At 48.1% G+C, this 13367-nt stretch overlaps 1 protein-coding gene across 9 annotated transcripts in view; it reads right to left on the reverse strand.

Annotated features, from left to right (window-relative positions):
- The window catches only part of pclob (piccolo presynaptic cytomatrix protein b), a 103826-nt gene that overhangs the window by 44028 nt on the left and 46431 nt on the right, over positions 1 to 13367 (reverse strand). For all 9 annotated transcript variants that reach the window (XR_013821475.1, XR_013821476.1, XR_013821477.1 and 6 more), the window contains exon 16: positions 65 to 529. Coding sequence is in view for 5 of the 9 variants with exons in the window: in XM_079873784.1 (XP_079729910.1) it covers positions 65 to 529 (465 nt within the window). In the remaining 4 variants the exon portion in view is untranslated. The remainder of the gene's footprint in view (positions 1 to 64; positions 530 to 13367) is intronic.

Here is a 13367-nt window from a genome sequence, read left to right on the forward strand (position 1 = left end):
TTTAAATAAGGTAAAAAACCAATAGCTTTGTGTATTGCTCAATAATGTGTATGTAATACTATACCATTGGCACTGCTGGAAGTGTAGACATTGATCCTCTATCAACTTGTGTCTCGTCTGGGACTTTGTCTTTGCCAGTTTCTTTCAAAGTGACCTCAGCAGCAGTAATAACAGCTTTCTGAGACTCTGCAGCTGGTATTGGTGCCACCACAGCTGTCATCTCAGTCTGCAGCATATCTGTGGTTGGAACAACAGAGAGAGGTGCAGGAACTGCTGGAGTGGTCACAGCTGACTTTCCAACAGTAGTAGGGGTGGTTTTCTCCTCAGCCTGCTTTCCAGGAGATGGTTTTGTCTTGGATTTTAGAGTAGGTGCTTGTGAAGGTGCAGGAGTCTCGGAGAGCTGTGTTTTGGGTGTGACTGTAGGCTTGTCTTTTGTGGATACAGGGTCAGATATTGATATTTTCCCCATGTCTCCCAGCTGCCCAGCTATAGCTCTCTGCGTTTGACAATTCAAACACAACCACTCAGTCTGCAAAAAAACAAAACAAAAAAAACAATGAGATTCTCACTCTCTCTCTCTCTCTCTCTCTCTCTCTCTCTCTCTCTCTCTCTCTCTCTCTATATATATATATATATATATATATATACATATACATATACATACATACATACATAAAATACAGGCATCCTATCAATTCAGTGTCCCCACATATTGTGATGGCCCTTACACCACACTATCAGAAATGAAATATGCTTGAATAAATAACAATCTTAGTGCATTTAGAATAAATTAACAATAAATACACTGTCCTCAGAAATTTTTACAAAGGCTCTTTTCATTATTCTTGCAAATAAGAGCCACAGTAAAACACATGTCTCTGTTCCTACAGGAAACCATGTTTACACATGTTTACGTCTGTGCGTGTGTGTGAGAGAGAGAAGGAATGAGAGGAAAAAGTTCATACTTAGAACATGCTACAGTAGGATTTAAACACACATCTTTCTGTCCTAAAAGGAGATTAGGGTTTATTTCCACATCTAGTGACGCAAACAAACCATAATTCTTTGGCACATGGTCTGACTTGAGTACTGTTCTTTATGATGTAACACCCCCTCTGTCTCTTTTGTCATAGTCAAAGGCTTATTCACAAAGCTGTGATTATAAAAACATAATTTTCTTAGAAATTGCATTGTAAATCAAATAATTTAAAAGAAGGGGGTATGCAAATGCATTTCAAAGGAAAGAAATTGAAAAATAAATCCCAAGACCAATTCCAGACCAGACTGAAGCCAAAACTCTCAACTTATCTATTCTGTTAGGAAAATACTACTAAATGTCTTTGTTTGTAGATCATTTGTATTTCAGTCTCAGTCTCTCTCTCTCTCTCAGAGCCTTTAGCTCTGTACCAAATCCTAGTGAGCAGATAGCATTTTAAGGCACCTTAGGCATGCTTTCAAAGGGAAGACCACATGCAAAGCATTGCATCATTCAGAAGCTAAATTAATTAAGGGGGGAAAAGAATAATTGAGATAAATATTATAATAAAAAAATAATCCAAGATTGTGGACAAAGTTGAGACAAATTAAATAAAGAAAGTGATCAATTTAAAGGGACTATGTGTAGCTTTTTAGGTATTTTATTATCTGAAATCAATATTTTTATTCATAAATATGCCCTCAATGGTGTACAAATACCTATGCCAATGATCAGACTAATCCTCGTAAACGAAGAATTTATTATCTTTATATACATGGGACGGGTAGGTCCACGGAGGCTTCCATGTAGTTCTGCCATCTTGAAAAACTATAATAGCAGAGAGGGACAAAAAGTACTAGGCCAATGCGTTTCCACAACGCGCTTTCGTTCAGAACCAGCATCACGTGACTGAAGCCAGCAGAAGCGGAGGTGCAGAGCAGTGAGAGGCGCTTGTCACTGCCCCGGCAAGTTTAAAAGGATGCACACTGCACGGTTATTTATACACCGTTCATTCATACATATGCTGAGTCACAGGATAAGGAGTCCTCGTCGTCAAAAAAGTCCAAAATAGACCGTAAAAGGAAACGTGACCGGAGATTACAAAAACAAGGGTTAATGTCGGGATAGCTAATGCAGGAGAAAGCTTTCAAAAGAGACCCTGAAGTTGCCTGCTTTCTTCTCGACAGGTAAGTCAATGTTACGGTCTTAATTACAAGCTTTTTTTTCATTGCTTGGTTGTGTACTTTATTATATAGACAGTAGAACATTTATAGTTAAAAGTTAAACAGGCTCTTTGATGAATAGCAGCTATTGAGTAAAGTAACGTTAGAGAAGGCTCTGATGATGATGATATCTAACAATGCACGTACTTCAAAAAATATAACGAGTAAAGAAGGCATTACTACTAATTACTAGGGCTGGGTATTGACACAAATTTCACAATTCGATTCGATTCTGATTCACAAGCTTGCAATTCGATTCGATTTCGATTCAATTCGATTCAATATCGATTATTTTGGCTATCAGGTACAATACATGGCACATTTTCTCAAGGAAAACAAATCTCTTGAACTATTATTGTAAACTATGGGAGTCAGTTGTAGCCTATAGGCTTCATTAGCCTACTATAATATTGAAGGTAAAAATTTACTGATTTGTATACAAACACTTAAAATACACTTTTATTTATTTTTATAATAATAAAGTTATATGAAATTGTATAAAAATTTAATTGGTGGCTGTCATAAAAAACTTTCCAGATTTATTCAAACATGCATTAAATATTGAAGAACATTAAAAATTATAATGAATATGTAATATGGTGAATATATTTAACAAAATGCTCCTCTCTAGAGTAAATTTTTCTAGCTGACTAACGAGTTTATGGTCACTGAATGTTTTTTCTGAGGTAAATGTGACGTTACATGACATTGTTTACTAACGTCTTTCCACGGTTGAAACGCTGATTGAGCGATTCTATGTGACATGATACGGACTTCGATAAGTTGTACTCTACCTTTTAACACACTTTCAGATGCTCATTCATGTTTATCTCGCGCTGTAGCTGGTATTATTAAGGCGGAAGAGAAGATCATGTGCGCTCCGCGCAGCTGCTTTTCTTGAGCTGAGCCAGAGCGATCTCACGCCACAGCGCCAAAACGGTAATTATGTTTTTGAATTTGGACATAATTTGAAATCTGAGACTTTGTTTCATATCAATAATAACAAAGCACAAAGATTATTGCGATTTATTGGATGGGATGCGCGAAACAATGTGCATTGATTCATCAACTGAAAACAGGATGACTAATCGATTCTTAGGATTTAAGAATCGATATCGTTTCGTAAAAATGAGAATCGATTAAAATCGAGAAGTCAATATTTTTAGTTTTTCGATAAGAAAAACTCGAAGTGCTATTATAAGACATCCTGTCATAGCTTTTTGGTACATAACGGCTACCGTAGATGCAACGCGCATTTGAAAAAGTGAGGTGCTGGAGAGCATTATTCGTTTGAATGCAAAATACAATTTCACCACTAGATGGGAGAAATTCCTACACACAGTCCCTTTAAGCATAATTTAATCATCATTATAACAGACTAGTTTATTCAGTATTGTTGTGAATGTATTTTTATGCTATTGAATTGTAATCTTAGCAACATGCTAATGTCAAACTCCACTGAAATCCTCTGAAGGGTTAAAGAGTGTTCCAAATCAGTCACGTATGAAGATTAGGCCAGCTAGGCAGCTCACTATGTTTTGGAACAGAGCTTTGAATTATACATTTTATGCCCTTGCAATTTTAAAGGGATGGTATAATGCCCCTTTTTACAATATGTGAAATAAGTCTCTGTTGTCCCCAGAGTATGTATGTGAATTTTAGCTCAAAATACCCACAGATGATTTTTTACAGCATATTAAAATTGTCAGTTTTAAAGGGTCAGTAAAAACGCATTGTTTCATGTGTCCCTTTAAATACAAATGAGCTGCTGCTCCCGGCACAGAGGGTGGAGCTTCAACAGCTCTTGTGTGTTAGCAGCTCCGATTACCTCACGCAGGCAAGCACTAAAATGTCAGAAACTGTTCTGCCTTTTATGTTTAAACTGGAGTTGGACAATGATGGAGTGACTCAAGAAGAAGTGACAACATGTAGAATGCAACAGGACGTTTCTGAATGGTTAGTTGATGAATTTATGTTGCTGATGTGGAGTTAACTAAAGCTAACTAAAGTCTTTGATTAGCATATTCCGTCATGATAATCTATAAAAATCACTCGTGTGGGAACTGTTGTAAGATGCCTACAGAGTGGCATGCTATTGCATTTGTGTTACGTACTGTATTGCATGTGGAAAGACGGATGCGACAGCTTGAGCAGACTCACAAATGTGCTCTACTACAACAACTCTTCCTATTCTCAACATGGACTGCGTGTTCCCGGGGGCAGGGTTTATGTAGATTTTAGGGTTAGTGATGTCACTAACCCAGGAGGAATGTCGTGTAGTCCCCACCAGCCGTTTGTTGTAGTCCTTAAACAATGAAATATCTTCCTTTGCTTTGAACTTTGAGTGAACTTTGAACTTTTTTTGTAACTTTGCAGATGTTGTTTGTGCTCAAATAGCAACATTACACACTAACTAAAGTTTGAAAAGTGAAATCATAATCAACCATAAAACTAAAGACAAAGAAAATTATTTTAATCTACAAAGATCGTCTCGGTTACGTATGTAACCCTCGTTCCCTGAGTAGGGAACGGAGACGTTACGTCGGATGACGACAAATGGGGTTTCGCTTAGAAATCCTATCATCTTCGAGTATATAAAACGAGCCAATGGCAAAGAAATGCCATGGGTCTGCGGAATTTGCATAGCGTAACTCCGCCCCACGCAAGGGGTATATAAGGAAGTGCGCGAGCAACATGCAGATATGTCTTCGCTGAGGAGCCGAGACTGAACTCAGGCGTTCCAGCGGTACAGCGGAAGTGGCAGGGAGACGTAACGAGGCGAGGGTTACATACGTAACCGAGACGTTCCCTTTCGTTGTCACTCCGAGTTACGTCGGATGACGACGAATGGGGTTCCCAGTGTAATCACGCCACCTCTCGACTGTCTTCCAGTGCCCTGCGTAAGTCTGAGCTCCCTGTCGTGAGACTAGCACGGACGAAGGAGTCCTACTTAACACAGGAATACCAAGGTACACTGGGAAGCATATCCAGTGGAAATATGCAATCATGCCCAACCCGAAGGGGGGGGACTTGAAATACACATATGACCCCGAAGGGCTGCATATGGAGTAACACTGGGGTGTCCAACCGCAGGTGGAATATTTCAACCCCAGGGGTGGCAAGGTGGCTTGCCAAGGGAAAGACACATGCTCAAGAGGCTTACAGTGGAATACACATGTGGGGGTCGCCCAGAGGGGGAACCATGCACATGGAGGCACCTAGCCAAGCGCGAAAGCTGCTCAGTTGCAAACTCTGGCGTTGACGTCGTCAGTGCTGGAGGAGACTCACCTGAGGAAAATATTGCACGCATCCCGTCCGTGGAGAGGAATGGCGAGCAAGCGAAGACACCTGAGCAGAATTTCTTACCGGCTAGTTGAAGCGAGTACATGAGAAGAAACTGGCTCCACTCGGAGATTATAGAATCTCGCGAATGTGTTAGGTGTCGCCCAGCCTGCAGCTCTGCAGATGTCTGTTAGCGAGGCGCCATGCGCTAGAGCCCAAGAGGATGCCACACTCCGGGTGGAGTGGGCCGTCACACCAAGGGGGCATGGTCGACCTTGCTGCTGGTATGCCAAAGCAATGGCGTCCACTATCCAGTGAGACAACCTTTGCTTGGAGAGAGCCTTTCCCTTCAGCTTCCCACCATGACAGACAAAGAGCTGGTCTGAGGTCCTGAAACACTGCGTCCTGTCAACGTAAGCACGGAGTGCGCGTACTGGACAGAGCAGTGCCAAGGCTGGGTCTGCCTCCTCCAAAGGCAGCGCTTGCAGGTTCACCACCTGGTCTCGAAAGGGTGTGGTGGGAACCTTGGGCACATATCCAGGTCGGGGTCTCAGGATCACGTGAGAGTTAGCCGGCCCGAATTCCAGGCACGCTTCGTCAACCGAAAATGCCTGCAGGTCCCCTACCCTCTTGATGGAGGCCAATGCAACCAGGAGCGCTGTCTTCATTGACAGGAACTTAAGCTCCACTGATTGCAGAGGCTCAAAGGGAGCACTCTGCAGGGCAGTTAAAACCACTGAGAGGTCCCAAGAGGGTACGAGGGGAGGCCGAGGAGGATTCAGTCTCCTGGCTCCCCTCAGGAACCTGACGATCAGGTCGTGCTTTCCTAAGGACTTACCATCAACTGCGTCGTGATGTGCGGCAATGGCGGCAACATACACTTTCAGGGTGGAGGGAGACAGCCTTCGCTCCAACCCTTCTTGCAGGAAGGAAAGCACGACACTGATGGGGCATTTCGTGGGTTCTAGATTTTTAGAAGAACACCAGTTGACGAAGAGGTTCCACTTCAACGCATAGGCATGTCTCGTGGACAATGCTCTAGCGGAAGTGATGGTAGCCACCACCGCTGGTGGTAGGGTACTCAAACCTGCCTCATCCCGTCCAGGAGCCACACGTGGAGGTTCCAAAGATCGTGACGAGGGTGCCATAAGGTGCCCAGTCCCTGAGAAAGCAGGTCCTTCCTCAGAGGAATTGGCCAGGGAGGTGCTGTCGCGAGGAGTACTAGTTCTGAGAACCAGGTGCGGTTGGGCCAATACGGGGCAACCAAAATAACCTGCTCCTCGTCCTCCCTGATCTTGCGCAAGGTCTGCGCAAGAAGGCTCACTGGGGGAAACGCATACTTGCGGAGGCCCCGCGGCCAGCTGTGCGCCAGTGCATCCGTGCCGAGCGTGCCCTCGGTCAGGGAATAATACAGGTCGCAGTGGGACGAGTCGTGGGAGGCAAACAGGTCTACCTGTGCGTCCCCGAACTGATCCCAAATCAGCTGAACCGTCTGGGGATGGAGTCGCCAATCTCCAGCGAGAGGCCGAAGCCGAGACAGCTCGTCGGCTGCCTGGTTCAGGTCTCCCGGGATATAAATGGCACGAAGCGACCTCAGATGTTTCTGACTCCATATGAGGAGGTGGCGGGCGAGTTGTGACATACGGCGGGAGCGCAGACCACCTTGACGGTTGATGTACGCTACAGTCGCGGTATTGTCCGATCGGACTAGTATGTGTTGACCCCTGAGCAACGCATGGAAGCGGTGCAGGGCAAGACGTACCGCCAACAACTCGAGGCAATTGACATGCCAAAGGCGCTGGGGTCCTGTCCAGGAGCCCGCGGCAGCATGTCCATTGCACATGGCGCCCCAGCCCGTGGTGGAGGCATCTGTTGACACAACAACATGCCTGGACACTCGTTCCAAGGGCACTCCGGCCCGAAGAAAACTGAGGTTCGACCACGGGGTGAAGGTCTGACGGCAGGTCGGAGTCACTGGAACTCGGAGCGTGCCGTGGTGCCATGCCCACCTTGGGACTCGATCGCGAAGCCAAAGCTGAAGTGGTCTCATATGAAGCAACCCGAGCGGCGTGACTGCGGCTGCGGATGCCATATGCCCCAGGAGCCTCTGAAATAGTTTCAGTGGAACCACACTCTTGCCCTCGAACTGACGAAGGCAAGTCAGCAGTGACTGCGCGCGCTCGCTCGTAAGCTGCGCGCACATGGCGACCGAGTCGATCTCCATACCGAGAAAAGAGATCCTCTGCACTGGGCAGAGTTTGCTCTTCTCCCAGTTGACCCGAAGGCCCAGACGAGCTAGGTGCCGGAGCACTAGGTCCCTGTGTTCGCAAACCTGATCTCGAGAGTGAGCTAGAATCAGCCAGTCGTCGAGATAGTTCAGGATGCGAACCCCGTGTTCCCGGAGGGGAACAAGGGCTGCCTCGACGACCTTCGTGAAGACGCGAGGAGACAGGGCTAGCCCGAAAGGGAGAACCGCGTACTGGTATGCCTGCCCCTCGAAAGCAAACCGTAGAAACGGTCTGTGTCGAGGAAGAATGGAGACATGGAAGTAGGCGTCCTTCAGGTCGATCGCTGCAAACCAATCCTGCGGCCGTATGCACTCGAAAATGCGTTTGGCCGTGAGCATCTTGAACGGCATCCTGTGAAGGGAGCGGTTCAAAACGCGCAAGTCGAGGATTGGTCGTAACCCACCGGATTTCTTCGGTACAATGAAGTAGGGGCTGTAAAAGCCGGACCTCATTTCGGCTGGAGGGACAGTCTCGATCGCGCCCTTCGCCAGTAAGGTAGCGACCTCCGCTCTCATAACCGGGGCATTGCCACCGACCATAGTGAAGCGGACTCCCCTGAAGCAGGGAGGAGACCGCGCGAACTGAATCGCGTAGCCGAGCCTGATGGTCCTCGCGACCCAGCGGGACAGCCTGGGAAGCTCTAACCAGGCTTCCAGGAACTGTACCAGCGGGGTCATACGGACCACAGACGTACCCTCGGTGGTGCAGCGAGGCGGAATGACCGGCCCAGGCGTGGGTGGCATAGCGGCCCGGTGCGGGGGCACGGTCATTAGCCGCGTCCTGCCAGAGGAGGTCAGGGGAGGACCAGCGTCCCACTGGGGCGTGCTCTGGCAGGGAACTGGCGACAGAGGGGGACGAGAGTGGCGAGGCTCGTGAGCGGCGCGCACTGTCATCCGGACACTCTGTGTGCTCAGAGATGGGAGAGTGAGTTCTTTCTTTAACCACATTAGGGTGCTGCCCGTCATGGGACGAGCAGCGGGGTGGGGAAAACCAATGATTCTCCCCCGGCCCTCCACCGGGGGAAGGAGCGGCCCTGCTACCGTCTCCTGGGAAGAACTCAACGCCATCTCTGAGCAGCCCGTCTCAGGAGCGCCGCTTGGCCTGGCGTTTAGCGGGGCACGGGGCGGGAGAGGGCTGTGGCGCCTTCCTACGGCGTCCTCCACGACGCGACCCAGATGGAGGCTGCTGCTGGGGCCGTGCGGGAGGGGCGGGAGCCGTAGAAGGGCGCCCTCGGCGGCGAGCAGACTGAGGCACCTGTGCCGACGGCTGGGTGGAGGCAGCAGCTGGCCGTCGGGGCAGGACGTGTCTAAGAGAGCCTCAGTCTGCTTCTGGGCGGTCGAGAACTGCTGGGCAAAGTCCTCAACCGCCCCGCCGAAGAGGCCAGCCTGGGATATGGGAGTGTCGAGGAACCGGGTCCGCTCGGCCTCAAGCATATCAGCCAGGTTGAGCCACAGATGTCTCTCCTGGACCACGCAAGTGGACATCACCTGACCCAGGGAGCGTGCGGTCACCTTCGTCGCTCGGAGAGCAAGGTCGGTGGCGGCACGCAGCTCATCAAAGAGCCCTGGGTCAGTCCTCCCCTCGTGCATGTCACGCAACATCTGGGCCTGGTAGACCTGGAGTGTCGCCATGGCATGCAGTGAGGAGGCCGCCAGCCCCGCAGCTCTATAGGCCTTCGCCACAAGGGTGGAAGAGAACCTACAGGCTTTGGAGGGGTGCTTTGGGTCGCCACGGGATGAAGCACTCTGAGGACACAGTTGCATCGCAACAGAGCGTTCAACCTGGGGAACCCCAGTGTACCCTTTGGCGGCCGCCTGATCGAAAGGAGGCAGGGCGGAGGAGGTCGCCGAGCGATCACGAGAAGACAATGGTGCCTTCCAGGACCTCGTGACCTCCTCATGCACATCCGGGAAGAAAGGCATTGGGGACGCGCGCTGACGAGGATCAGCGGCGGCACCCAAAAACCAATCATCCAGCCGCGAGCGCACCGGACCAGGTGGCGGGGACCCCTCAAGCCCAATAGCCGCGGCTGCCCGGGAAAGCATGGCAGTCATCTCGGGATCAGACTCGGGCAATGCTGGCACACCCGAAGGTGGCAGCACAGCCGAATCCTCACTTCCCAAGGACTCTAGTCCACCCTGTGATGCAGCGATCGACATTGAATCTTCCTCTGGAGCGCCAAATGAGACCCGCGGCAAGTCAGAGGACTGTACTGCGGGCTCATTTGAACCACTCGCGGGTTGCACGGCACTAGAGGACGGTGTGGAGCATGGAATAGTCGGCGCTTTGTCCCACACCGTAATCCTCAGGTCACCCTGGCCGCCAGCCGAAGTACTAGCTCTCGCGGAGCCCGTAGATCGGGGTGCGGATGAGGGGACTCAACCATGAAGGTCATTGAGTCTCGACCGTAACCGTGCGATGGGCATGTTCCCGCAATGGGAACATGACTCATCCACAAACGCTGCCTTAGCGTGCTCTAAGCCCAGACACACAAGACAGCGATTGTGCCCATCAGAGTCAGAAACAAATAGACCGCAACCAGAAGTGCACGGGCGAGGCATCTTTAAAAAGACGTGCCGCGTGCAAGCTCTTTTAGAAAGGAGATTTCTCCACAAATGCTGAAGCGACCAGGGAGAGAACACACAAACACTGGCAAATCACTGCACAGATAAGCAGGGAATGTGCACTCGCTGGAACTCGCTGTCACACCAACACTTGGAGAGAGGCTCGTCTCGAAGAGAAGTGAAGAGATGAATCTCAGGATTGGCTGTGGAGTGAAGTACATCAACTTGGCTCCGAAGCGAAAACATATCTGCATGTTGCTCGCGCACTTCCTTATATACCCCCTGCGTGGGGCGGAGTTACGCTATGCAAATTCCGCAGACCCATGGCATTTCTTTGCCATTGGCTCGTTTTATATACTCGAAGATGATAGGATTTCTAAGCGAAACCCCATTCGTCGTCATCCGACGTAACTCGGAGTGACAACGAAAGGGAAACTCTGTTTCTTAATAAACAGCAAGTGTTTGGAAAAGCTTTGTAGTTCTTGTGAATTTGGGCAAATGTGTGAATAATGTGTAGTAATGGCACATTGGTGAGGCTACCTCCTAGAGCAGCCTATTTAGTGAGAAAATCCCTCAAGGGCACTGCTAAGCAAGAGAGGCTTCATGAGGAATAAAGTGCTTCTAATAAAGTTCAACATCCAGTAAATAATACAACAAATATGAACAGGATATACCAGATAACTACTTGCCTACTATAAACTAGATATGAAAATGTATCAATTAGAGCAAGATAAATTAACTCACAAACACAGCCATTACATGAACAGAAATGCCCATGGTTGCAAAAAGAAATGAGAACAAACTCATTTTAATAATGGTTGTGGCTTCAGTAAAAGGTGCAATCATCACCACTAACTGATAACTTGACTGGCTTATGCATATGCAAATCAGGAGAAGCAGGGAGACCAATCAGAAGATTAATTAACTATAAAAGGAACCAATCCTCTTTTTCAGTATATACAAATTTGTGAATGTCCTCATCACTGCTGCTTGTCATTCCTGCATGAAGGCAATGTAGAGTGCTGATCATGGCACATAAATAAAACAGCGAAAACAAAAAAGGTGGGATTGTGTTTCCTCACCTTTACTCTGATTGTCTATACTTTATTCCAGTACGGAACTGAGACAGTGGCACAGCAGATTTATTATTTTTCAGCTCAGTTTAACTACATGCCATGATGATCAGTCTACAAAGAGCAGTTAAGAAGAGACATCATTCTCTGAGATCAATTACATCTGCTCAAGCATTGGGGAAGACATGTCAGAATCCCTGAATAACAAAGACTATATTAATAATGTGTGGGTGATTTATACTTCTATAGGAGAAAACGCCTCGGTTACAACTGTAACCTCGGTTCCCTGAAAAGGGAACGAGAAGTTGCGTCGAGATGACGCTGTGGGAACACTCTATGTGATTGCGTCGTGAAGCCCTTGTGAAATCAGTCCAATGGCGTATAGGTGGGTGATGTCATCACAGGAAGCTATAAAGTGCACCCAGACCAAACATTGTCAACTTCTGATAGGTCGAAGCAAGTCGATCACAGGCACGCCGGAAGTATGGCAGGGTGACGCAACGTCTCGTTCCCTCTTCAGGGGAACTTTCCCTTTCAAGGGAACTCGCGTTGTGTCGAGATGACGCTGTGGAAAAGTCTATACCAACACCACTATAGTGACCAGTGCATGTCTTGTGTGAAATCAGGCAAGCACAACAAAGACAGAATCACCTGGGACCCAGGAGTTAAGCCCAAATCTAGGTTGTAAATCTGATGAGTGTGTGCGGAAAAGAACAGCCCGCCACATCACACTCCTCTTGTAGGGATACCCCTAATACAAGGCTACAAAGCCGCCATACTCCTCCTGCTCCAACGCACCAAACCGAGGAAACCGGTTTGTTTCCTGTGCAGGGAGCTCTAGAGTGATTGTGCCCTCAACAACGTCCAACGGCACCGAGCGACCGTCCATGATCGCTCCCCAGCCCATGAGGGAAGCATCTGTCGTAAGCGTTAAGCAACAACAAGGAGCTCACAGCACAGGACCCTGGGACAAGAACCAAGGCTTCTTTCACATAACTAGGGCAAGTAAGCTTCGCCGCATGACCCATAACATGTGAAAGGGGTTGGCCCTCGGGGAAAACCCTTTGGTCCTGAGCCACCACTGTAAGGGTCTCATGTACAACAGGCCAAAAGGTATCACATTGGACACTGCTGACATCAGACCCCACAGTCTCTGAAACTGTTTCACAGTGAGTGACTGGCCTAGCTTTATTCTTTTCACAGCCGACAGGATGGACTCGGTGCGTGCCGGTGGGAGGTATGCCTGAATCGACATTGAGTCCCAAACCATGCCAAGAAAAGTGGTCCTCTGTAGTGGAGAAAGCACACTCTTTTGGGCGTTTAGCCGTAACCCCAACTCTCAAGACTGGTCTAGGTGTTCGAGCGACTGGTGCCCACTTTTCTGAGACCCGCTACGTTTCAGGACGAACACGGAGATATGGGCTTGTCAGAGCTTGCTGTGCCCCGACGCACATGAGGTAGTGGGGTTGGCAGACAATTTCTGGGCAGACACTGAGATAAGGGCTCGCCTGAGACTAGAACTCGCAGGAGACCGTTGTGCCCCGAACCACACGAGGTGATGGGATTGGCAGAACGTCCCCTGAGGGCACCGTATAATGAGGTGTTATTCATTTCCCCTCAGGAATTTCACCATTTATTTCCTTAGAATTAAATGCAGTCAATGATCAACCAGACAAGAAAACACGGTCTGGATGAAAGGCTGAATAATATATTAATAGCGACTAGGGCTGTACCAGAATATTCGAGTATTCGAATATTCGTTCGGTGGGTTGGTATTCGATTTTCAAATTTGACATTCGAATATTCGTTTTAAATTATTTTATTTTTTTTCACACCTGGCATCCCCCTAGAAACGGTTCCCATTCGCGCTTGAATGGGGCTGTCATGCGTTTTCTCAGATCGGATAGTTCTCTCTGATTTATCAATATGAACAATGAACACATAAATGTGTTTTTGCAAAA

Source organism: Squalius cephalus (assembly GCF_949319135.1).
Source record: "Squalius cephalus genome assembly, chromosome: 6".
In the NCBI taxonomy this organism is placed as follows: domain Eukaryota; kingdom Metazoa; phylum Chordata; class Actinopteri; order Cypriniformes; family Leuciscidae; genus Squalius; species Squalius cephalus.